Below are 24,977 nucleotides of genomic sequence, written 5' to 3' on the forward strand. Positions count from 1 at the left end.
ATGTGACCGCCGTCCACCCCAATGGTATCTACACTAACATCAGACCTGGAGTATGGGGGGACACATCACAGGGCTATGGGGGGGGGGACACGTCACAGGGCTATGGGGGGGACACATCACAGGGCTATGGGGGGGGGGACACGTCACAGGGCTATGGGGGGGACACATCACAGGGCTATGGGGGGGGGGGGACACATCACAGGGCTATGGGGGGGACACATCACAGGGCTATGGGGTCCGGGGGACACATCACAGGGCTATGGGGGGACACATCACAGGGCTATGGGGGGGGACACATCACAGGGCTATGGGGGGGACACATCACAGGGCTATGGGGTCCGGGGGACACATCACAGGGCTATGGGGGGACACGTCACAGGGCTATGGGGGGGACACATCACAGGGCTATGGGGGGACACATCACAGGGCTATGGGGGGGACACATCACAGGGCTATGGGGGGGACACATCACAGGGCTATGGGGGGGACACATCACAGGGCTATGGGGTCCGGGGGACACATCACAGGGCTATGGGGGGACACGTCACAGGGCTATGGGGGGGACACATCACAGGGCTATGGGGGGGACACATCACAGGGCTATGGGGGGGACACATCACAGGGCTATGGGGGGGACACATCACAGGGCTATGGGGGGACACGTCACAGGGCTATGGGGGGGACACGTCACAGGGCTATGGGGGGACACGTCACAGGGCTATGGGGTCCGGGGGACACATCACAGGGCTATGGGGGGGGGGGGGACACATCACAGGGCTATGGGGGGGGGGGGACACATCACAGGGCTATGGGGTCCGGGGGACACATCACAGGGCTATGGGGGGGAACCCATCACAGGGCTATGGGGGGGGACACGTCACAGGGCTATGGGGGGACACATCACAGGGCTATGGGGGGACACGTCACAGGGCTATGGGGGGACACATCACAGGGCTATGGGGGGACACGTCACAGGGCTATGGGGGGGACACATCACAGGGCAATGGGGGGGGGGCACATTACAGGGCTATGGGGGGACACGTCACAGGGCTATGGGGGGGGGGACACATCACAGGGCTATGGGGTCCGGGGGACACATCACAGGGCTATGGGGGGGGGGACACATCACAGGGCTATGGGGGGGGGGACACATCACAGGGCTTTGGGAGGACACATCACAGGGCTATGGGGGGGGACACATCACAGGGCTATGGGGGGGGGGGACACATCACAGGGCTATGGGGGGGGGCACATCACAGGGCTAGGGGGGGGGGGACACATCACAGGGCTATGGGGGGGGGACACATCACAGGGCTATGGGGGGGGGGACACATCACAGGGCTATGGGGGGACACGTCACAGGGCTATGGGGGGGACACATCACAGGGCTATGGGGGGGGGACACATCACAGGGCAATGGGGGGGGGGGGACACATCACAGGGCAATGGGGGGGGGGGACACATCACAGGGCAATGGGGGGGGACACATCACAGGGCTATGGGGGGGGGACACATCACAGGGCAATGGGGGGGGGGGACACATCACAGGGCTATGGGGGGACACATCACAGGGCTATGGGGGGGGGACACATCACAGGGCTATGGGGGGGGGGACACATCACAGGGCTATGGGGGGGGGGACACATCACAGGGCTATGGGGGGACACGTCACAGGGCTATGGGGGGGACACATCACAGGGCTATGGGGGGGGACACATCACAGGGCTATGGGGGGGGACACATCACAGGGCTATGGGGGGGGACACATCACAGGGCTATGGGGGGGGACACATCACAGGGCTATGGGGGGACACGTCACAGGGCTATGGGGGGGGACACATCACAGGGCAATGGGGGGGGGGGGGACACATCACAGGGCTATGGGGGGGGGACACATCACAGGGCTATGGGGTCCGGGGGACACATCACAGGGCGATGGGGGGGGGACACGTCACAGGGCTATGGGGGGGGGACACGTCACACGGCTATGGGGGGGACACATCACACGGCTATGGGGGGACACGTCACAGGGCTATGGGGGGGGGACACGTCACAGGGCTATGGGGGGGGGACACGTCACAGGGCTATGGGGGGGGGACACATCACACGGCTATGGGGGGGACACATCACAGGGCAATGGGGTCTGGGCCTCGGGGGATCACTGCACAATATTGGGGAGAGGTTCTTGTTATAGGGTCCTGGTGTAGAAGAAAGCTCCCCAGTAGCACAGAGTATTTCAGGAGAGTGTGCTGATCTTGTGGGATCACACGTAGAAACCTTATAATGTTCTATTCTTCCTATGTAAATTTCCCTCCTGGGATTAGTTTTACCGCTCTCTAATTGTCGGATTAATGACCCCCCCCCCCCCCCATATGAGATATATTCCGTGTCAGGTGATTTAGACGTTTACAAGGAGCGGCGCTCACATCCAGTTTATGGCGCATTGTCTGAGAAACTTATAGGGAGAAGAAGATGAAATCCTATAGGAGAATGATAAGCTCTGAGCGCCATCTGCTGGGCAAGGCCTGAATTACAGGGAAGAGGGGTTATAAGGATCTGTTCACATCAGGGTGGGAGGCTGAGAGATCCCCCTGCAGAGACGGCTACATCCACCGGGAAACACCACAGTCACTGTCAGAGCCAGAAGCAGCAATATTGCGGGAGCAGCAGGGTCTACCAGCAGCACAGAGTATTTCAGGACTGGAGGGCAGTAACCGCAGGGTCGGTAATGCCCTGGCGGGGTTAGTGGCTCGGTGGGTGTAGGGTCACTTGGGCACAGTAGCCTGCAATGGTGTTGTCACTCACCCCTGGTCGGATTGTCCTTGATGCAGAATGATGAGTCCGAGAATTAACCAGAATAACGTCCGTTTACTTAGTGCTTTAGTGCAAATACACAAACATATATATATATATATATATATATATATATATGGGGCAGGTAAGAGGTAGAAGTGACAGTCTGTGAAACGGAGGAGAGTAGAGTGGGGGAGCATCTTGAGGGCCCTGTGCGATGTGGCCGTGTATTCTGCCAGAATAGCGTAAAGGAAAAGAGAGGATACTTGTACTCACCTTTACTGATGCCCTACAGTGTCGAGGTACCCGTCCTGTGAGGATAGTACGAGGTCCCAGCTCCCTGCGCTGGGTTGAGCAGACTTCCCAAAACTTGGATATCCATGCGTTACGCAGTGGAATACGTAGGTTAACTGCAGCTTTGTTTCACTGGGGTCACTGCCCTGTACTGTGTGGCTAGGATCCCTGGCGTGGACGGGGTGATCCTCAGAGGACGTCCTCTCCTCCTGAGGGGTCTAGCAATGCATACTAGTGGTTACTTGCATAAAGAAGAGGACTACCCACTCCCTCTCCAACTCTGACCAACCAGGAACTAATCTCCTTTTCTAGGGGAGCACTAAACCTCCCAGTGATTGGTGGCGCTGTGTGGTGTAAGAGAGAAAGAAGAGGATGGGGCAGAAAAAGGAGGGAAAACAGCCGACACCTGTGACAGGAGGAAAAGGAACACATGACATACAGCATTTAACCCATTGTTTCCTTCAGCTGTGCACAGAATAAGACATAGAAGAAACACAGTGGTGACACCTAGTGGGGAAAACACAGAACACACTCATCTATATCCCACTGTGTGAGCCTGACATGAGTTACTTTACCCAGGTGCAATAGAACTTAGTGGCACACCTGTGCTGGACACTAGAATTCCAGTAGCACAGAGTATTTCAGGAAAGGATGCTGCTCCATCTGTGGGTACAATGTGCAAGGAGCAAGGTCTACCAGCAGCACAGAGTATTTCAGGACTGGATGCTGCTCTATCTGTGGTAAGAATGTTGGAGAAGTGTAGTGTCCCACCACTGGTGTTTTTCTTCTTTGAACCTGTCCTAAAGTTCTCAGGGTAGGTGGTGGATGAAGTATGCAGTTTGCCCACTAGGTGTCAGTCTTCTATATAATGCAATGGGTTACGTTTTCTCGGCCATGTGCTTTGTGCTGACCACTAGGAGGTGCTCTTCCTCTTTAGTCTTTCTCTTTCACACCCTCATCCCCACCACTCACAGGCAGGCACACAAAGGCCCCTGTAGGAGGAGTTACTGGTGGAGGAAGTGCAGGTCAGCAGCACAGAGTATTTCAGGGCTGGATGCTGCTCCATCTGTGGGTACAATGTGGGAGGAGCAGGGACTACCAGCAGCACAGAGTATTTCAGGACTGGATGGTGGCCCTCTTCTGGGTACAATGTGGGAGGAGCAGGGACTACCAGCAGCACAGAGTATTTCAGGACTGGATGGTGCCCCTCTTCTGGGTACAATGTGGGAGGAGCAGGGACTACCAGCAGCACAGAGTATTTCAGGACTGGATGGTGCCCCTCTTCTGGGTACAATGTGGGAGGAGCAGGGACTACCAGCAGCACAGAGTATTTCAAGACTAGATGGTGCCCCTCTTCTGGGTACAATGTGGGAGGAGCAATGATGGGGCCCCGTGATCAAGCTCTGGTACGCGAAACGTGCGTTGGGGAAAGGAAGGGACCCACAGACCATCAGACACTGAGGTATGTACTTCGTTGCACTGGCACTTTTTTTCTTGTTTACTTTGGAAGCTGATTGCCCTACTCAGGTCGGACTTAGGAATAGTACTTGTGGGAGGGAGACTATAGGAGGAGGAGGGAGACTATAGGAGGAGGGGGGAGACTATAGGAGGAGGGGGAGACTATAGGAGGAGGGGGGAGACTATAGGAGGAGGGGGGAGACTATAGGAGGAGGGGGGAGACTATAGGAGGAGGGGGGAGACTATAGGAGGAGGAGGGAGACTATATAGGAGGGGGAGACTATAGGAGGAGGGAGACTATAGGAGGAGGGGGGAGACTATATGAGGAGGAGGGAGACTATATGAGGAGGGGGGAGACTATAGGAGGAGGGGGGAGACTATAGGAGGAGGGGGAGACTATAGGAGGAGGGGGAGACTATAGGAGGAGGGGGAGACTATAGGAGGAGGAGGAGACTATAGGAGGAGGAGGAGACTATAGGAGGAGGGGGAGACTATAGGAGGAGGAGGGAGACTATAGGAGGAGGGGGAGACTATAGGAGGAGGGGGAGACTATAGGAGGAGGGGGAGACTATAGGAGGAGGAGGAGACTATAGGAGGAGGAGGAGACTATAGGAGGAGGGGGAGACTATAGGAGGAGGAGGAGGAGACTATAGGAGGAGGGGGAGACTATAGGAGGAGGAGACTATATAGGAGGAGGGAGACTATATAGGAGGAGGGAGACTATAGGAGGTATACTTCAGCACTTGCACTTTATATTTATTCTCATGCTCCCCCCTTCCTTTATAACCCAAGTGTCTGGTTGGGATCTGTGGTGCACCCATGCCACTTCTGCACTTCTGTTTATACACAGTTTTTATGTGGTTTTTATCATGATATGTTTTTCAATATGTTCAATAAAGGAATCTTTTTGATATGAATAATTTTGAATGATACCTTTTTCTTTGTAGGATTTTTCACCTTTTTCTTTGTAGGATTTTTCTTTACTATAAGAGCAGTGACACTACGGAACTCCCTATATTCTTTACTGTAAGAGCAGTGACACTATGGAACTCCCTATATTCTTTACTGTAAGAGCAGTGACACTATGGAACTCCCTATATTCTTTACTGTAAGAGCAGTGACACTATGGAACTCCCTATATTCTTTACTGTAAGAGCAGTGACACTATGGAACTCTCCATGGTTGGATGGTTGAACTTTTTATCTATGTAACCCCCTGTCCTCACTTTGAATAAACTGAACTGCAATACTATACACAAACTGAGGGCAGGTGGGGCGCTGTTTCTGGTAGAAAGCCACCATGTTTTTGTAGAGATCACACAGACAACGATCTGCACCAGGATAACAATTTATTTTTGCTTTCACAGGTTCTGAGGGCAAATGTTCTCAGATACAGATGGAAAAAAAAAAAAAAAGTTATAAAATGATTCACTAGCAGTAAAAAGGGAAAGGCAATAAATTGTATGATTGTAAATGGTTTCAGTTTGTGCTGATTCTGATGGGGCGGCCGTCTGAGCTTTCTACAGAGCGTTCACAGATGCTTTACAGCAATGTACACAGGAATCATAAACAGAACCTAATGACTTCTATGACAGAGTGTTGAGGGCATGCTCTATAACATGTGCAGAAAGAAGGAGGGGGGGGGAACAGTGACCATTACCTATTTACAACTATGTTATGGGCATGCTCTGAGACCAGTGCAGGGAGAGTGAAATGGGCAGCTGTAACTACCACCCATTGATTTCTACTGAAAGTTGTGGGCATGCTCTGTGACCTGTGTAGAAGTCATTGTGGGAAGAAGGTGACAGCGCTAAGTGGTGATGAGATGTGATCTCTAGAGAACAGGGAGTGTCCGTGTCATTGTGTGGCCACAAAGACTGCAAGAAGTCAGGATTACTGCGTATTAGAAATGGTAAAATAGAAAAAGTCACCAAAAATTCCTAAAAAACAATTAGGTGTAACATAAAACGGTGAATGATAAAGCTACATTCCCACGTTCCGTGTTCGATGTGGAATGCCTGTAACGGCCTCTCCCCGCCGGGGCAGCATCTGCGATAAGATGGCGGGAGCTGGGGGGGGTCTGTACATATATGTGTAATAAATCAGCCGTGCACATATCTGTACAGTTCACCCCTCCCGCCATCTTATCACAGGAGCTGCCAGGTCCGTTACAGGCATTCTTCGGCCGTGATCTGTGCGGAAAACGGAAGGTGTGAATGCAGCCTAAGTTATGGTGTGGTGCGGGAGCCCTGGGCGGCAGCCGCTCTTATTTCTGTCTGATGGATAAGATATAAATAATAATAAGGGAGGATTTAGCTGTCATCGGCCTCCAGGTTGATGTTGTTTCCGAACTTGGCGTAAAGCTGGATCTTCAGCTCCCCGAGGACTCGCTGGATGGATTCTACACGAGACTGTAACAAATCCATCTCATCCTGCAACGTTTTCTGCAGAGAGCGAAACAAATCATCACATTTACTGAGAAACGGAGAAATAATGTAACAAGGGAGGCAACAGGGGCGTATAGTTATACCATAGTATACAGGGGGCAGCGTTACAGTATACAGGGGGCAGCGTTACAGTACAGTATACAGGGGGCAGCGTTACAGTACAGTATACAGGGGGCAGCGTTACAGTACAGTATACAGGGGGCAGCGTTACAGTACAGTATACAGGGGGCAGCGTTACAGTACAGTATACAGGGGGCAGCGTTACAGTACAGTATACAGGGGGCAGCGTTACAGTACAGTATACAGGGGGCAGCGTTACAGTACAGTATACAGGGGGCAGCGTTACAGTACAGTATACAGGGGGCAGCGTTACAGTATACAGGGGGCAGCGTTACAGTATACAGGGGGCAGCGTTACAGTATACAGGGGGCAGCGTTACAGTATACAGGGGGCAGCGTTACAGTATACAGGGGGCAGCGTTATAGTATATAGGGGGCAGCGTTATAGTATATAGGGGGCAGCGTTATAGTATATAGGGGGCAGCGTTATAGTATATAGGGGGCAGCGTTATAGTATATAGGGGGCAGCGTTATAGTATATAGGGGGCAGTGTTATAGTATATAGGGGGCAGTATTATAGTAGTTATATCCCTGTATATAGGAGCAGTATTATAGTAGTATATTCCTGTATATAGGGGGCAGTATTATAGTAGTTATATTCCTGTATATAGGAGCAGTATTATAGTAGTATATTCCTGTATATAGGAGCAGTATTATAGTAGTTATATCCCTGTATATAGGGGCAGTATTATAGTAGTTATATTCCTGTATATAGGAGCAGTATTATAGTAGTATATTCCTGTATATAGGAGCAATATTATAGTAGTATATTCCTGTATATAAGAGCAGTATTATAGTAGTTATATTCCTGTATATAGGAGCAGTATTATAGTAGTTATATCCCTGTATAGAGGAGCAGTATTATAGTAGTTATATCCCTGTATAGAGGAGCAGTATTATAGTAGTTATATTCCTGTATATAGGAGCAGTATTATAGTAGTTATATTCCTGTATATAGGAGCAGTATTATAGTAGTATATTCCTGTATATAGGAGCAGTATTATAGTAGTTATATCCCTGTATATAGGAGCAGTATTATAGTAGTATATTCCTGTATATAGGAGCAGTATTATAGTAGTATATCCCTGTATATAGGAGCAGTATTATAGTAGTTATATCCCTGTATATAGGAGCAGTATTATAGTAGTTATATCCCTGTATATAGGAGCAGTATTATAGTAGTTATATTCCTGTATTTAGGGGGCAGTATTATAGTAGTATATTCCTGTATATAGGGGGCAGTATTATAGTAGTTATATCCCTGTATATAGGAGCAGTATTATAGTAGTTATATTCCTGTATATAGGAGCAGTATTATAGTAGTTATATTCCTGTATATAGGAGCAGTATTATAGTAGTTGTATTCCTGTATATAGGAGCAGTATTATAGTAGTATATTACTCTATATAGGAAGCAGTATTATAGTAGTATATTCCTGTATATAGGGGCAGTATTATAGTAGTTATATCCCTGTATATAGGAGCAGTATTATAGTAGTTATATCCCTGTATAGAGGAGCAGTATTATAGTAGTTATATCCCTGTATAGAGGAGCAGTATTATAGTAGTTATATTCCTGTATATAGGAGCAGTATTATAGTAGTTATATTCCTGTATATAGGAGCAGTATTATAGTAGTATATTCCTGTATATAGGAGCAGTATTATAGTAGTTATATCCCTGTATATAGGAGCAGTATTATAGTAGTATATTCCTGTATATAGGAGCAGTATTATAGTAGTATATCCCTGTATATAGGAGCAGTATTATAGTAGTTATATCCCTGTATATAGGAGCAGTATTATAGTAGTTATATCCCTGTATATAGGAGCAGTATTATAGTAGTTATATTCCTGTATTTAGGGGGCAGTATTATAGTAGTATATTCCTGTATATAGGGGGCAGTATTATAGTAGTTATATCCCTGTATATAGGAGCAGTATTATAGTAGTTATATTCCTGTATATAGGAGCAGTATTATAGTAGTTATATTCCTGTATATAGGAGCAGTATTATAGTAGTTGTATTCCTGTATATAGGAGCAGTATTATAGTAGTATATTACTCTATATAGGAGCAGTATTATAGTAGTATATTCCTGTATATAGGGGCAGTATTATAGTAGTTATATCCCTGTATATAGGAGCAGTATTATAGTAGTTATATCCCTGTATAGAGGAGCAGTATTATAGTAGTTATATCCCTGTATAGAGGAGCAGTATTATAGTAGTTATATTCCTGTATATAGGAGCAGTATTATAGTAGTTATATTCCTGTATATAGGAGCAGTATTATAGTAGTATATTCCTGTATATAGGAGCAGTATTATAGTAGTTATATCCCTGTATATAGGAGCAGTATTATAGTAGTATATTCCTGTATATAGGAGCAGTATTATAGTAGTATATCCCTGTATATAGGAGCAGTATTATAGTAGTTATATCCCTGTATATAGGAGCAGTATTATAGTAGTTATATCCCTGTATATAGGAGCAGTATTATAGTAGTTATATTCCTGTATTTAGGGGGCAGTATTATAGTAGTATATTCCTGTATATAGGGGGCAGTATTATAGTAGTTATATCCCTGTATATAGGAGCAGTATTATAGTAGTTATATTCCTGTATATAGGAGCAGTATTATAGTAGTTATATTCCTGTATATAGGAGCAGTATTATAGTAGTTATATTCCTGTATATAGGGGCGGTATTATAGGAGTATATCCCTGTATATAGGGGCGGTATTATAGTAGTATATTCCTGTATATAGGGAGCAGTATTATAGTAGTATATCCCTGTATATAGGAGCAGTATTATAGTAGTTATATTCCTGTATATAGGAGCAGTATTATAGTAGTTATATTCCTGTATATAGGAGCAGTATTATAGTAGTTATATTCCTGTATATAGGGGCAGTATTATAGTAGTTATATTCCTGTATATAGGAGCAGTATTATAGTAGTTATATCCCTGTATATAGGAGCAGTATTATAGTAGTATATCCCTGTATATAGGGGGCAGTATTATAGTAGTATATTCCTGTATATAGGAGCAGTATTATAGTAGTTATATCCCTGTATATAGGAGCAGTATTATAGTAGTATATCCCTGTATATAGGGGGGCAGTATTATAGTAGTATATAGTCTTGTATATAGGATGTAAATAAAGTGTTATATAGTATTTATATTCTGTTAGTAACCTTTGCAGCTTCCAGCATTTCTTGAGTCTCCTCCTGGGAATGACTAATGAAAACGTCTCCAATCTGATATGGGATAAAGAGAGAGTCTTCTAGCATCATGATGTCATCACAAGCATCTTCCAGGTTCTGAAGTTCTTTCTATAAATTAAAAAAATAATAAAATAATTAAAAAGCAGAAACATTACAACAGTATAAATAAAATTATTATTGTCCCATCTGGAAATGGCAAATGTATAACAAAATAAAATTTAAATTTATAAAAAAAAAAAAAAAAAAAAAAAAAAAAAAAAAAAAAAAAGGAATTTTTTTATATATATAAATTTCTTATTACAAAAATTATATAAATGCAACACTGCTGTGATCATGCTGACCCACAGAATAAGGTTATCACTTGATTTATATCACATGCTATTACATGGAAAGAAGAAATTTGCTGTGTCCTGTGTACTTCGAGGTTCTGCAGCAGCTGAGGCAGAAGCCCCTATAGGATATAACTTAAGATGCTCTCCACTTTCAGCCTTGTGCTTTTATATGGTCTTCTCTGATGACGTCCAATTCCATGATCATTCTGAGTAGTGGGCTCCTGCCTATACATTACAGTCTATGGGGATACACAAGGTCCAGGCTCTGCCAGTGTAACCCCATCCATAGTACAGGAGCGGGGACGTCTATCTATACATTACAGTATATGAGGATACATAAGGTCCAGGCTCTGCCGGTGTAACCCCATCCATAGTACAGGAGCGGGGACGTCTATCTATACATTACAGTCATTAGGGATACATAAGGTCCAGGCTCTGCCGGTGTAACCCCATCCATAGTACAGGAGCGGGGACATCTATACATTACAGTATATGAGGATACATAAGGTCCAGGCTCTGCCGGTGTAACCCCATCCATAGTACAGGAGCGGGGACGTCTATCTATACATTACAGTCATTAGGGATACATAAGGTCCAGGCTCTGCCGGTGTAACCCCATCCATAGTACAGGAGCGGGGACGTCTATCTATACATTACAGTATATTAGGATACATAAGGTCCAGGCTCTGCCGGTGTAACCCCATCCATAGTACAGGAGCGGGGATGTCTATCTATACATTACAGTCATTAGGGATACATAAGGTCCAGGCTCTGCCGGTGTAACCCCATCCATAGTACAGGAGCGGGGACGTCTATCTATACATTACAGTATATGAGGATACATAAGGTCCAGGCTCTGCCGGTGTAACCCCATCCATAGTACAGGAGCGGGGACGTCTATCTATACATTACAGTCTATGAGGATACACAAGGTCCAGGCTCTGCCGGTGTAACCCCATCCATAGTACAGGAGCGGGGACGTCTATCTATACATTACAGTATATGAGGATACATAAGGTCCAGGCTCTGCCGGTGTAACCCCATCCATAGTACAGGAGCGGGGACATCTATACATTACAGTATATGAGGATACATAAGGTCCAGGCTCTGCCGGTGTAACCCCATCCATAGTACAGGAGCGGGGACGTCTATCTATACATTACAGTATATGAGGATACATAAGGTCCAGGCTCTGCCGGTGTAACCCCATCCATAGTACAGGAGCGGGGACGTCTATCTATACATTACAGTATATGAGGATACATAAGGTCCAGGCTCTGCCGGTGTAACCCCATCCATAGTACAGGAGCGGGGACGTCTATACATTACAGTATATGAGGATACATAAGGTCCAGGCTCTGAGTTGCTCCAGTCAACAACAAAGCTAATGTGGACTGAAAATCCCAGCAGGCTCTTCTGCTGTCAAAAGACTCGGCTACACTTATATATTTTGGACTTTTTACAACCATAAGATCTCCGCTGGCTCCACATCAAACAGAGAAGGTAGAAGAAACACATTGGGTGCCTGAACAATCACAGTTCCTATGGATTATAAGCTGTGACGTCCTTGGTCTGGACCCCACCATAGAGAACAAATGGCGTCCTCACTGCTGCACCAGACATGTATCTCAGCAGCTTGTGGTGATAGAGATGCAGATCATACACCTGGACCTGTCTGCTTGGTCTGTGCCCCCCAGTCCTTTATTGTGTCTGACCATTAGCATGTCTACATGATAAAGATAAACACCGCTGTATGCTAAACACCTAGACACTGACCAAGAACATCTGAAAAAAATATCTGAGGTGATGTCGACATTACAGAGGCCACAATATTTCTGTATGTCTTAAGAATAAACATTTAACTACTTAAAAAAAAAAAAAGCTCCAGGCTCTGCCAGTGTAACCACATCCATAGTACAGGAGCGGGGACATCTATCTATACATTACAGTCATTAGGGATACACAAGGTCCAGGCTCTGCCAGTGTAACCACATCCATAGTACAGGAGCGGGGACATCTATACATTACAGTATATGAGGATACACAAGGTCCAGGCTCTGCCGGTGTAACCCCATCCATAGTACAGGAGCGGGGACGTCTATCTATACATTACAGTCATTAGGGATACATAAGGTCCAGGCTCTGCCGGTGTAACCCCATCCATAGTACAGGAGCGGGGACGTCTATCTATACATTACAGTATATGAGGATACATAAGGTCCAGGCTCTGCCAGTGTAACCACATCCATAGTACAGGAGCGGGGACGTCTATCTATACATTACAGTCTATTGGGATACACAAGGTCCAGGCTCTGCCAGTGTAACCACATCCATAGTACAGGAGCGGGGACGTCTATCTATACATTACAGTCATTAGGGATACATAAGGTCCAGGCTCTGCCGGTGTAACCCCATCCATAGTACAGGAGCGGGGACATCTATACATTACAGTATATGAGGATACACAAGGTCCAGGCTCTGCCGGTGTAACCACATCCATAGTACAGGAGCGGGGACGTCCATCTATACATTACAGTCATTAGGGATACATAAGGTCCAGGCTCTGCCGGTGTAACCCCATCCATAGTACAGGAGCGGGGACATCTATACATTACAGTATATGAGGATACACAAGGTCCAGGCTCTGCCGGTGTAACCACATCCATAGTACAGGAGCGGGGACGTCTATCTATACATTACAGTCTATGAGGATACATAAGGTCCAGGCTCTGCCGGTGTAACCCCATCCATAGTACAGGAGCGGGGACGTCTATCTATACATTACAGTATATGAGGATACATAAGGTCCAGGCTCTGCCGGTGTAACCCCATCCATAGTACAGGAGCGGGGACGTCTATCTATACATTACAGTCATTAGGGATACATAAGGTCCAGGCTCTGCCAGTGTAACCCCATCCATAGTACAGGAGCGGGGACGTCTATCTATACATTACAGTCATTAGGGATACATAAGGTCCAGGCTCTGCCGGTGTAACCCCATCCATAGTACAGGAGCGGGGACGTCTATCTATACATTACAGTCATTAGGGATACATAAGGTCCAGGCTCTGCCGGTGTAACCCCATCCATAGTACAGGAGCGGGGACGTCCATCTATACATTACAGTCTATTGGGATACACAAGGTCCAGGCTCTGCCGGTGTAACCCCATCCATAGTACAGGAGCGGGGACATCTATACATTACAGTCATTAGGGATACACAAGGTCCAGGCTCTGCCGGTGTAACCCCATCCATAGTACAGGAGCGGAGAACGTCACCTTCTTCACTTCGATCTCATCCTTCAGCTCTGTGATTCTGCTTGTATTTCTTGCAAAAATGTTAATCTTTTGCTGGTCCTCGAAGGTGACGTTCACATCTTCAGCAACCTGGGGGAAAGAAAATTGATGTTAAACATATAGAGTATCACTGTACCAGCCCGTAGCACTGTAAATCCCAGCTGCAGCCCACTGAACCCATCACATTCTGCTGTATTGAATTGTAAGAGATGTAGAGCTCACAGAAAATCAGCACAGCCCGGCTAGAACCAGCAGAGGGCGACGATGAAACGTCAGATCCTGCAGCCTGGGAGCGATCAGGGATCAGAGCTGCAGTATCAGGGTAAACGATGCCGCATGATTACATGGCTGTGTATGTGCACCCAACAGGACGACGCCGCATGATTACATGGAGGTGTATGTGCACCCAACAGGACGCCGCCGCATGATTACATGGCTGTGTATGTGCACCCAACAGGACGATGCCGCATGATTACATGGCTGTGTATGTGCACCCAACAAGACGACGCCGCATTATTACATGGAGGTGTATGTGCACCCAACAGGACGATGCCGCATGATTACATGGAGGTGTATGTGCACCCAACAGGACGATGCCGCATGATTACATGGAGGTGTATGTGCACCCAACAGGACGATGCCGCATTATAACATGGCTGTGTATGTGCACCCAACAGGACGATGCCGCATGATTACATGGAGGTGTATGTGCACCCAACAGGACGATGCCGCATTATAACATGGCTGTGTATGTGCACCCAACAGCACGCCGCCGCATGATTACATGGCTGTGTATGTGCACCCAACAGGACGATGCCGCATGATTACATGGCTGTGTATGTGCACCCAACAGGACGCCGCCGCATGATTACATGGCTGTGTATGTGCACCCAACAGGACGACGCCGCATGATTACATGGCTGTGTATGTGCACCCAACAGGACGATGCCGCATTATTACATGGCTGTGTATGTGCACCCAACAGGACGCCGCCGCATGATTACATGGCTGTGTATGTGCACCCAACAGGACGACGCCGCATGATTACATGGCTGTGTATGTGCACCCAACAGGACGATGCCGCATGATTACATGGCTGTGTATGTGCACCCAACAGGACGCCGCCGCATGATTACATGGCTGTGTATGTGCACCCAACAGGACGCCGCCGCATGATTACATGGCTGTGTATGTGCACCCAACAGGACGACGCCGCATGATTACATGGCTGTGTATGTGCACCCAACAGGACGACGCCGCATGATTACAGGAGGCCATACATGTTTTTGTACTTTATAATTTTATCTGCAATAAATCCCTACAACTTCCACAGAAAAACCCATCCTGTTGTGGGCACATACACCGCTAGGTAATCAGTGACACAGACCGACCGTCACCCCGCCCCCCCATACACCGGTGACACAGACCGCCCGTCACCCCGCCCCCCCCCCCCATACACCAGTGACACAGACCGCCCGTCACCCTGCTCCCCCCTACACCGGTGACACAGACCGCCCGTCACCCCGCCCCCCCATACACCGGTGACACAGACCGCCCGTCACCCCGCCCCCCCCCCCCCCCCCATACACCAGTGACACAGACCGCACCGTCACCCTGCTCCCCCCTACACCGTGACACAGACCGCCCGTCACCCCGCCCCCCCATACACCGGTGACACAGATTGCCCAGTCACCCCGCCCCCCCCCCCCCCATACACCGTGACACAGATTGCCCATCACCCCGCCCCCCCCCCCCCATACACCGTGACACAGATTGCCCATCACCCCGCGCCCCCCCCCATACACCGGTGACACAGATTGCCCATCACCCCGCCCCCCCCCCATACACCGGTGACACAGATTGCCCATCACCCCCGCCCCCCCCTACACCGGTGACACAGATTGCCCATCACCCCCCCCCCCCCCATACACCGGTGACACAGATTGCCCATCACCCCGCCCCCCCCCCCCCCCCATACACCGGTGACACAGATTGCCCATCACCCCGCCCCCCCAATACACCGGTGACAGATTGCCCATCACCCGCCCCCCCTACACTGGTGACACAGACCGCCCGTCGCCCCGCTCCCCCCCATACACCGGTGGACACAGACCGCCCGTCACCCCGCCCCCCCATACACCGGTGACACAGATTGCCCATCACCCGCCCCCCCCATACACCGGTGACACAGGATGCCCATCACCCGCGCCCCCCCCCATACACCGGTGACACAGGATGCCCATCACCCCGCGCCCGCCCCCCCATACACCGGTGACACAGATTGCCCATCACCACGCCCCCCCCCCCATACACCGGTGACACAGATTGCCCATCACCCCGCGCCCCCCCCCCCCCATACACCGGTGACACAGATTGCCCATCACCCCGCCCCCCCCAATACACCGGTGACACAGATTGCCCATCACCCGGCCCCCCCTACACTGGTGACACAGACCGCCCGTCGCCCCGCTCCCCCCCATACACCGGTGACACAGACCGCCCGTCACCCCGCCCCCCCATACACCGGTGACACAGATTGCCCATCACCCCGCCCCCCCCCCCCCATACACCGGTGACACAGGATGCCCATCACCCCGCGCCCCCCCCCCTCCCCCATACACCGGTGACACAGATTGCCATCACCACGCCCCCCCCCCATACACCGGTGACACAGATTGCCCATCACCCCGCGCCCCCCCCCCCCCATACACCGGTGACACAGATTGCCCATCACCCCGCCCCCCCCCCCCATACACCGGTGACACAGATTGCCCATCACCCCGCCCCCCCCCCCATACACCGGTGACACAGATTGCCCATCACCCCGCCCCCCCCATACACCGGTGACACAGACCGCCCCCCCCCATACACCGGTGACACAGATTGCCCATCACCCCGCCCCCCCCCTACACTGGTGACACAGACCGCCCGTCACCCCGCCCCCCCCCCCCCCCCCCCCCCCCCCCCCCCCATACACTGGTGACACAGACCGCCCCCCCCATACACTGGTGACACAGACCGCCCGTCACCCCGTTCCCCCTACACCGGTGACACAGACCGCCCGTCACCCCGCCCCCCCCCCCACATCGGTGACACAGACCGCCCGTCACCCCGCTCCCCCCATACACCGGTGACACAGACCGCCCGTCACCCCGCTCCCGTCTAATAGATCGGCATCTCCAATAATCCGGCACAATGACAGCACATAGAGGTATATAGATGAAGGACATGCTGAGACGTCTAGTTCCCCAGTAGCTCCATGTGCCGCTATACTGCTCCTGTGAGAGGACGAGCCCTTACACAGACATAACTGCGCCCAACACCGTCCCCGCCTCCCCCCAGTGACCCCTTAGCGGCCTCCACCCCGGGACGACCCCCTCATCTGCCCCAGGACCCCGCACACCGCCGCCACAGCAGCCTCACCGCTTTCTTCATGGAGGTCGCCATCTTGGGACTGTACCATTCCAGGCAGGGGGGGACGCACACCTCCCTTTATACAGTCGGGATTACAGAGGATAAAACTATGTGAATACAGCGGTGATATCAACGGAGACATAAAATATGGTCGGCAGCGACTTATTGTTGGAGTCTGTTAGGAATCAGTCGCGCGCGGAGGTGCAACACCCGTGAGACGGAATGGTACGACCCAAATAACGATCTATACAGAAGGGCGCCGTGCGCTGCTCGTCCACCAGATGGCGCTGTGCGCTACGGAGAATGAGGGAGAGGAGACCACGTGACCCTGCCATGCATTATCAGCTTTATACGCTCCAGCTATGGAGGGACTGAACATAATACAGGCTGCAGCTATGGAGGGACTGAACATAATACAGGCTGCAGCTATGGAGAGGCGGGACATAATACAGGCTGCAGCTATGGAGAGGCGGGACATAATACAGGCTGCAGCTATGGAGGGACTGAACATAATACAGGCTGCAGCTATGGAGGGACTGAACATAATACAGGCTGCAGCTATGGAGGGGCGGGACATAATACAGGCTGCAGCTATGGAGGGGCTGAACATAATACAGGCTGCAGCTATGGAGGGACTGAACATAATACAGGCTGCAGCTATGGAGGGGCGGGACATAATACAGGCTGCAGCTATGGAGGGGCGGGACATAATACAGGCTGCAGCTATGGAGGGGCGGGACATAATACAGGCTGCAGCTATGGAGGGGCGGGACATAATACAGGCTGCAGCTATGGAGGGGCTGAACATAATACAGGCTGCAGCTATGGAGGGGCGGGACATAATACAGGCTGCAGCTATGGAGGGGCTGAACATAATACAGGCTGCAGCTATGGAGGGACTGAACATAATACAGGCTGCAGCTATGGAGGGGCGGGACATAATACAGGCTGCAGCTATGGAGGGGCGGGACATAATACAGGCTGCAGCTATGGAGGGGCGGGACATAATACAGGCTGCAGCTATGGGGGGGGGGCTGAACATAATACAGCTGCAGCTATGGAGGGGCGGGACATAATACAGGCTGCAGCTATGGAGGGGCGGGACATAATACAGGCTGCAGCTATGGAGGGGCGGGACATAATACAGGCTGCAGCTATGGGGGGGGGGGGCTGAACATAATACAGGCTGCAGCTATGGAGGGGCGGGACATAATACAGGCTGCAGCTATGGAGGGGCGGGACATAATACAGGCTGCAGCTATGGGGGGGGGGGCTGAACATAATACAGGCTGCAGCTATGGGGGGGGGGCTGAACATAATACAGGCTGCAGCTATGGAGGGGAGGGACATAATACAGGCTGCAGCTATGGAGGGGCGGGACATAATACAGGCTGCAGCTATGGAGGGGCGGGACATAATACAGGCTGCAGCTATGGAGGGGCGGGACATAAAAAAGGCCGCAGCTATGGAGGGGCGGGACATAATACAGGCTGCAGCTATGGAGGGACTGAACATAATACAGGCGGGACATAATACAGGCTGCAGCTATGGAGGGACTGAACATAATACAGGCTGCAGCTATGGAGGGGCGGGACATAATACAGGCTGCAGCTACGGAGGGGCGGGACATAATACAGGCTGCAGCTACGGAGGGGCGGGACATAATACAGGCTGCAGCTACGGAGGGGCGGGACATAATACAGGCTGCAGCTACGGAGGGGCGGGACATAATACAGGCTGCAGCTATGGAGGGGCGGGACATAATACAGGCTGCAGCTATGGAGGGGCGGGACATAATACAGGCTGCAGCTATGGAGGGGCGGGACATAATACAGGCTGCAGCTATGGAGGGGCTAAACATAATACAGGCTGCAGCTACGGAGGGGAGGGACATAATACAGGCTGCAGCTACGGAGGGGCGGGACATAATACAGGCTGCAGCTATGGAGGGGCGGGACATAATACAGGCTGCAGCTATGGAGGGGCGGGACATAATACAGGCTGCAGCTATGGGGGGGCGGGACATAATACAGGCTGCAGCTATGGGGGGGGACTAAACATAATACAGGCTGCAGCTATGGAGGGGCGGGACATAATACAGGCTGCAGCTATGGGGGGGGGCTGAACATAATACAGGCTGCAGCTATGGAGGGGCGGGACATAATACAGGCTGCAGCTACGGAGGGGCGGGCAATAATACAGGCTGCAGCTACGGAGGGGCGGGACATAATACAGGCTGCAGCTACGGAGGGGCGGGACATAATACAGGCTGCAGCTATGGAGGGGCGGGGCATAATACAGGCTGCAGCTATGGAGGGGCGGGACATAATACAGGCTGCAGCTATGGAGGGGCGGGACATAATACAGGCTGCAGCTATGGAGGGGCGGGACATAATACAGGCTGCAGCTATGGAGGGGCTGAACATAATACAGGCTGCAGCTATGGAGGGGCGGGACATAAAAAAGGCCGCAGCTATGGAGGGGCGGGACATAATACAGGCTGCAGCTATGGAGGGACTGAACATAATACAGGCTGCAGCTATGGAGGGGCGGGACATAATACAGGCTGCAGCTATGGAGGGGCGGGACATAATACAGGCTGCAGCTATGGAGGGGCGGGACATAATACAGGCTGCAGCTATGGAGGGACTGAACATAATACAGGCTGCAGCTATGGAGGGGAGGGACATAATACAGGCTGCAGCTATGGAGGGGCGGGATATAATACAGCTGCAGCTACTGGAGGGGCGGGAACATAATACAGGCTGCAGCTATGGAGGGGGGCGGACATAATACAGGCTGCGCTATGGAGGGACGGGACATAATACAGGCTGTGCAGCTATGGCGGGGCGGGAAATAATACAGGCTGCAGCTATGGAGGGGCGGGACATAATACAGGCTGCAGCTATGGAGGGGCGGGACATAATACAGGCTGCAGCTATGGGGGGGGCGGGGACAATAATACAGGCTGCAGCTATGGAGGGGCGGGACATAATACAGGCTGCAGCTATGGAGGGGCTGAACATAATACAGGCTGCAGCTATGGAGGGGCGGGACATAATACAGGCTGCAGCTATGGAGGGGCGTGAACATAATACAGGCTGCAGCTATGGAGGGCGGGACATAATACAGGCTGCAGCTATGGAGGGGCGGGACATAATACAGGCTGCAGCTATGGAGGGGCGGGACATAATACAGGATGCAGCTATGGGGGGGGGCTGAACATAATAGAGGCCGCAGCTATGGAGGGGCGGGACATAATACAGGCTGCAGCTATGGGGGGGCGGGACATAATACAGGCTGCAGCTATGGGGGGGGGGACTGAACATAATACAGGCTGCAGCTATGGAGGGACTGAACATAATACAGGCTGCAGCTATGGAGGGGCGGGACATAATACAGGCTGCAGATATGGAGGGGCGGGACATAATACAGGCTGCAGCTATGGAGGGACGGGACATAATACAGGCTGCAGCTATGGAGGGGCGGGACATAATACAGGCTGCAGCTATGGAGGGGCGGGACATAATACAGGCTGCAGCTATGGGGGGGGCTGAACATAATAGAGGCCGCAGCTATGGAGGGGCGGGACATTATACAGGCTGCAGCTATGGGGGGGCGGAACATAATACAGGCCGCAGCTATGGAGGGGCGGGACATAATACAGGCTGCAGCTACGGAGGGGCGGGACATAATACAGGCTGCAGCTACGGAGGGGCGGGACATAATACAGGCTGCAGCTACGGAGGGGCGGGACATAATACAGGCTGCAGCTACGGAGGGGCGGGACATAATACAGGCTGCAGCTACGGAGGGGCGGGACATAATACAGGCTGCAGCTACGGAGGGGCGGGACATAATACAGGCTGCAGCTATGGAGGGACTGAACATAATACAGGCTGCAGCTATGGAGGGGCGGGACATAATACAGGCTGCAGCTATGGAGGGACTGAACATAATACAGGCTGCAGCTATGGAGGGGCGGGACATAATACAGGCTGCAGCTATGGAGGGACTGAACATAATACAGGCTGCAGCTATGGAGGGGCTGAACATAATACAGGCTGCAGCTATGGAGGGACTGAACATAATACAGGCTGCAGCTATGGAGGGGCGGGACAATACAGGCTGCAGCTATGGAGGGGCGGGACATAATACAGGCTTCAGCTATGGAGGGACTGAACATAATACAGGCTGCAGCTATGGAGGGGCGGGACATAATACAGGCTGCAGCTATGGAGGGGCGGGACATAATACAGGCTGCAGCTATGGAGGGACTGAACATAATACAGGCTGCAGCTATGGAGGGGCGGGACATAATACAGGCTGCAGCTATGGAGGGGCGGGACATAATACAGGCTGCAGCTATGGAGGGGCGGGACATAATACAGGCTGCAGCTATGGAGGGGCGGGACATAATACAGGCTTCAGCTATGGAGGGACTGAACATAATACAGGCTGCAGCTATGGAGGGGCGGGACATAATACAGGCTGCAGCTATGGAGGGGCGGGACATAATACAGGCTGCAGCTATGGAGGGACTGAACATAATACAGGCTGCAGCTATGGAGGGGCGGGACATAATACAGGCCGCAGCCTGGGGGTCATCTGTAGTTATCCATGTGTTGTGGGTGATCAGCAGCTTGCGTTGTAGTCTGTTACCATGGAGACACATAAGGGAGGAGCTGTATACCTGCAGCAGGGTTATTATTTCTGTTATGTTTGTGTATAGTTGTATGGTAGTCAGCGTCCTCCTCTGTATACAGCTAGAGGGGTATATAGGTGATCCCATCAGTGCATCCTATCCCCACTCAGACTATAACTCCCATCATGGTGTATCCCCAGGTACAGGTGTGTGGTGACCCGGCGAGGTGGTGTATACAGAGCGGGGAGGGCTGGTATCTCTCCCCGGGACCCAACACACCCCTCATAGCCGTCCCCGTATCCCCTCACAGCCGTCCCCGTATCCCCTCATAGCCGTCCCCGTATCCCCTCACAGCCGTCCCCGTATCCCCTCACAGCCGTCCCCGTATCCCCCCTCACAGCCGTCCCCGTATCCCCTCATAGACGTCCCCGTATCCCCTCACAGCCGTCCCCGTATCCCCTCACAGCCGTCCCCGTATCCCCTCATAGCCGTCCCCGTATCCCCTCTCATAGCCGTCACCTTATCCCCTCATAGCCGTCCCCGTATCCCCTCACAGCCGTCCCCGTATCCCCTCATAGCCGTCCCTGTATCCCCTCATAGCCGTCCCCGTATCCCCTCTCATAGCCGTCCCCGTATCCCCTCACAGTCGTCCCCGTATCCCCTCACAGTCGCCCCCGTATCCCCTCACAGCCGTCCCCGTATCCCCATAGCCGTCCCCGTATCCCCCCTCATAGCCGTCCCCGTATCCCCCCTCATAGCCGTCTCCGTATCCCCTCACAGTCGTCCCCGTATCCCCTCACAGTCGCCCCCGTATCCCCTCACAGCCGTCCCCGTATCCCCTCACGGCCGTCCCCGTATCCCCCCTCATAGCCGTCCCCGTATCCCCCCTCATAGCCGTCCCCGTATCCCCCCTCATAGCTGTCTCTGTATCCCCTCATAGCTGTCTCCGTATCCCCTCATAGCTGTCCCCGTATCCCCTATAGCTGTCCCTGTATCCCCTCTGTGATGGTGTCCCCGTATGCCCCCTCATAGCCGTCCCCGTATGCCCCCTCATAGCCGTCCCCGTATCCCCTCATAGCTGTCCCCATATCCCCCTCTCATAGCCGTCCCCGTATCCCCCTCATAGCTGTCCCTGTATCCCCTCTTTGATGTGATGGTGTCCCTATATCCCCTCATAGCTTACCCTATATCCCTTGTGTGATGGTGTCCCTATATCCTCCCTCTTTGATGTGATGGTGTCTCTATATCCCCCTCTGTGATGGTGTCCCCGTATGCCCCCTCATAGCCGTCCCCGTATCCCCTCATAGCTGTCCCCGTATCCCCTCATAGCTGTCCCACTATCCCCCTCTCATAGCTGTCCACGTATCCCCTCATAGCCGTCCCCGTATCCCCTCATAGCTGTCCCTGTATCCCCTATAGCTGTCCCCGTATCCCCTCTGTGATGGTGTCCCCGTATCCCCCCTCATAGCTGTCCCGTATCCCCCCTCATAGCCGTCTCTATATCCCCCCTCATAGCTGTCCCCGTATCCCCTATAGCTGTCCCCGTATCCCCTCTGTGATGGTGTCCCCGTATGCCCCCTCATAGCCATCCCCGTATCCCCTCACAGCTGTCCCCATATCCCCCTCTCATAGCCGTCCCCGTATCCCCTCATAGCTGTCCCCATATCCCCCTCTCATAGCCGTCCCCGTATCCCCTCATAGCTGTCCCCATATCCCCCCTCATAGCTGTCCCCGTATCCCCTCATAGCCGTCCCCGTATCCCCTCACAGCCGTCCCCGTATCCCCTCACAGCCGTCCCCGTATCCCCCCTCATAGCTGTCCCCGTATCCCCTCACAGCCGTCCCCGTATCCCCCCACATAGCTGTCCCCGTATCCCCCCTCATAGCCGTCCCCGTATCCCCCCTCATAGCTGTCCCCAGTATCCCCTCATAGCCGTCCCCGTATCCCCTCACAGCCGTCCCCGTATCCCCCCTCATAGCTGTCCCCGTATCCCCTCACAGCCGTCCCCGTATCCCCCCACATAGCTGTCCCCGTATCCCCCCTCATAGCCGTCCCCGTATCCCCCCTCATAGCTGTCCCCGTATCCCCTCATAGCCGTCCCCGTATCCCCTCACAGCCGTCCCCGTATCCCCCCTCATAGCTGTCCCCGTATCCCCTCATAGCCGTCCCCGTATCCCCCCACATAGCTGTCCCCGTATCCCCTCACAGCCGTCCCCGTATCCCCCCTCATAGCTGTCCCCGTATCCCCTCATAGCCGTCCCCGTATCCCCCCACATAGCTGTCCCCGTATGCCCTCACAGCCGTCCCCGTATCCCCCCTCATAGCCGTCCCCGTATCCCCTCATAGCTGTCCCCGTATGCCCTCACAGCCGTCCCCGTATCCCCTCATAGCCGTCCCCGTATCCCCTCATAGCTGTCCCCATATCCCCTCACAGCCGTCCCCGTATCCCCCTCATAGCCGTCACCTTATCCCCTCATAGCCGTCCCCGTATCCCCTCATAGCTGTCCCCGTATCTCCTCATAGCCGTCCCCATATCCCCCCTTATACCTGTCCCCGTATCCCCCCTCATAGCTGTCCCCGTATCCCCTCACAGCCGTCCCCGTATCCCCTCACAGCCGTCCCCGTATCCCCTCATAGCCGTCCCTGTATCCCCTCATAGCCGTCCCCGTATCCCCTCTCATAGCCGTCCCCGTATCCCCCCTCATAGCCATCTCCGTATCCCCTCACAGTCGTCCCCGTATCCCCTCACAGTCGTCCCCGTATCCCCTCACAGCCGTCCCCGTATCCCCTCACGGCCGTCCCCGTATCCCCCCTCATAGCCGTCCCCGTATCCCCCCTCATAGCCGTCCCGTATCCCCCCTCATAGCTGTCTCTGTATCCCCTCATAGCTGTCTCCGTATCCCCTCATAGCTGTCCCCGTATCCCCTATAGCTGTCCCCGTATCCCCTCTG

At 52.1% G+C, this 24,977-nt stretch overlaps 1 protein-coding gene across 1 annotated transcript; it reads right to left on the reverse strand.

Annotated features, from left to right (window-relative positions):
• Nucleotides 1–5,876: 5,876 nt before the first annotated feature.
• On the reverse strand, nt 5,877–17,583 carry PFDN4 (prefoldin subunit 4). Its single transcript, XM_069952442.1, has 4 exons — nt 17,391–17,583; nt 13,950–14,057; nt 10,308–10,445; nt 5,877–6,988 (listed from the first exon to the last, which is right to left on the reverse strand). The coding sequence occupies exons 1-4, from the start codon at nt 17,412–17,414 to the stop codon at nt 6,857–6,859; spliced, it is 402 nt and encodes a 133-aa protein (XP_069808543.1). The 5' UTR covers nt 17,415–17,583; the 3' UTR covers nt 5,877–6,856.
• Nucleotides 17,584–24,977: the final 7,394 nt, after the last annotated feature.

The sequence above is a fragment of the Dendropsophus ebraccatus genome, chromosome 14, assembly GCF_027789765.1.
Source record: "Dendropsophus ebraccatus isolate aDenEbr1 chromosome 14, aDenEbr1.pat, whole genome shotgun sequence".
Lineage (NCBI taxonomy): Eukaryota > Metazoa > Chordata > Amphibia > Anura > Hylidae > Dendropsophus > Dendropsophus ebraccatus.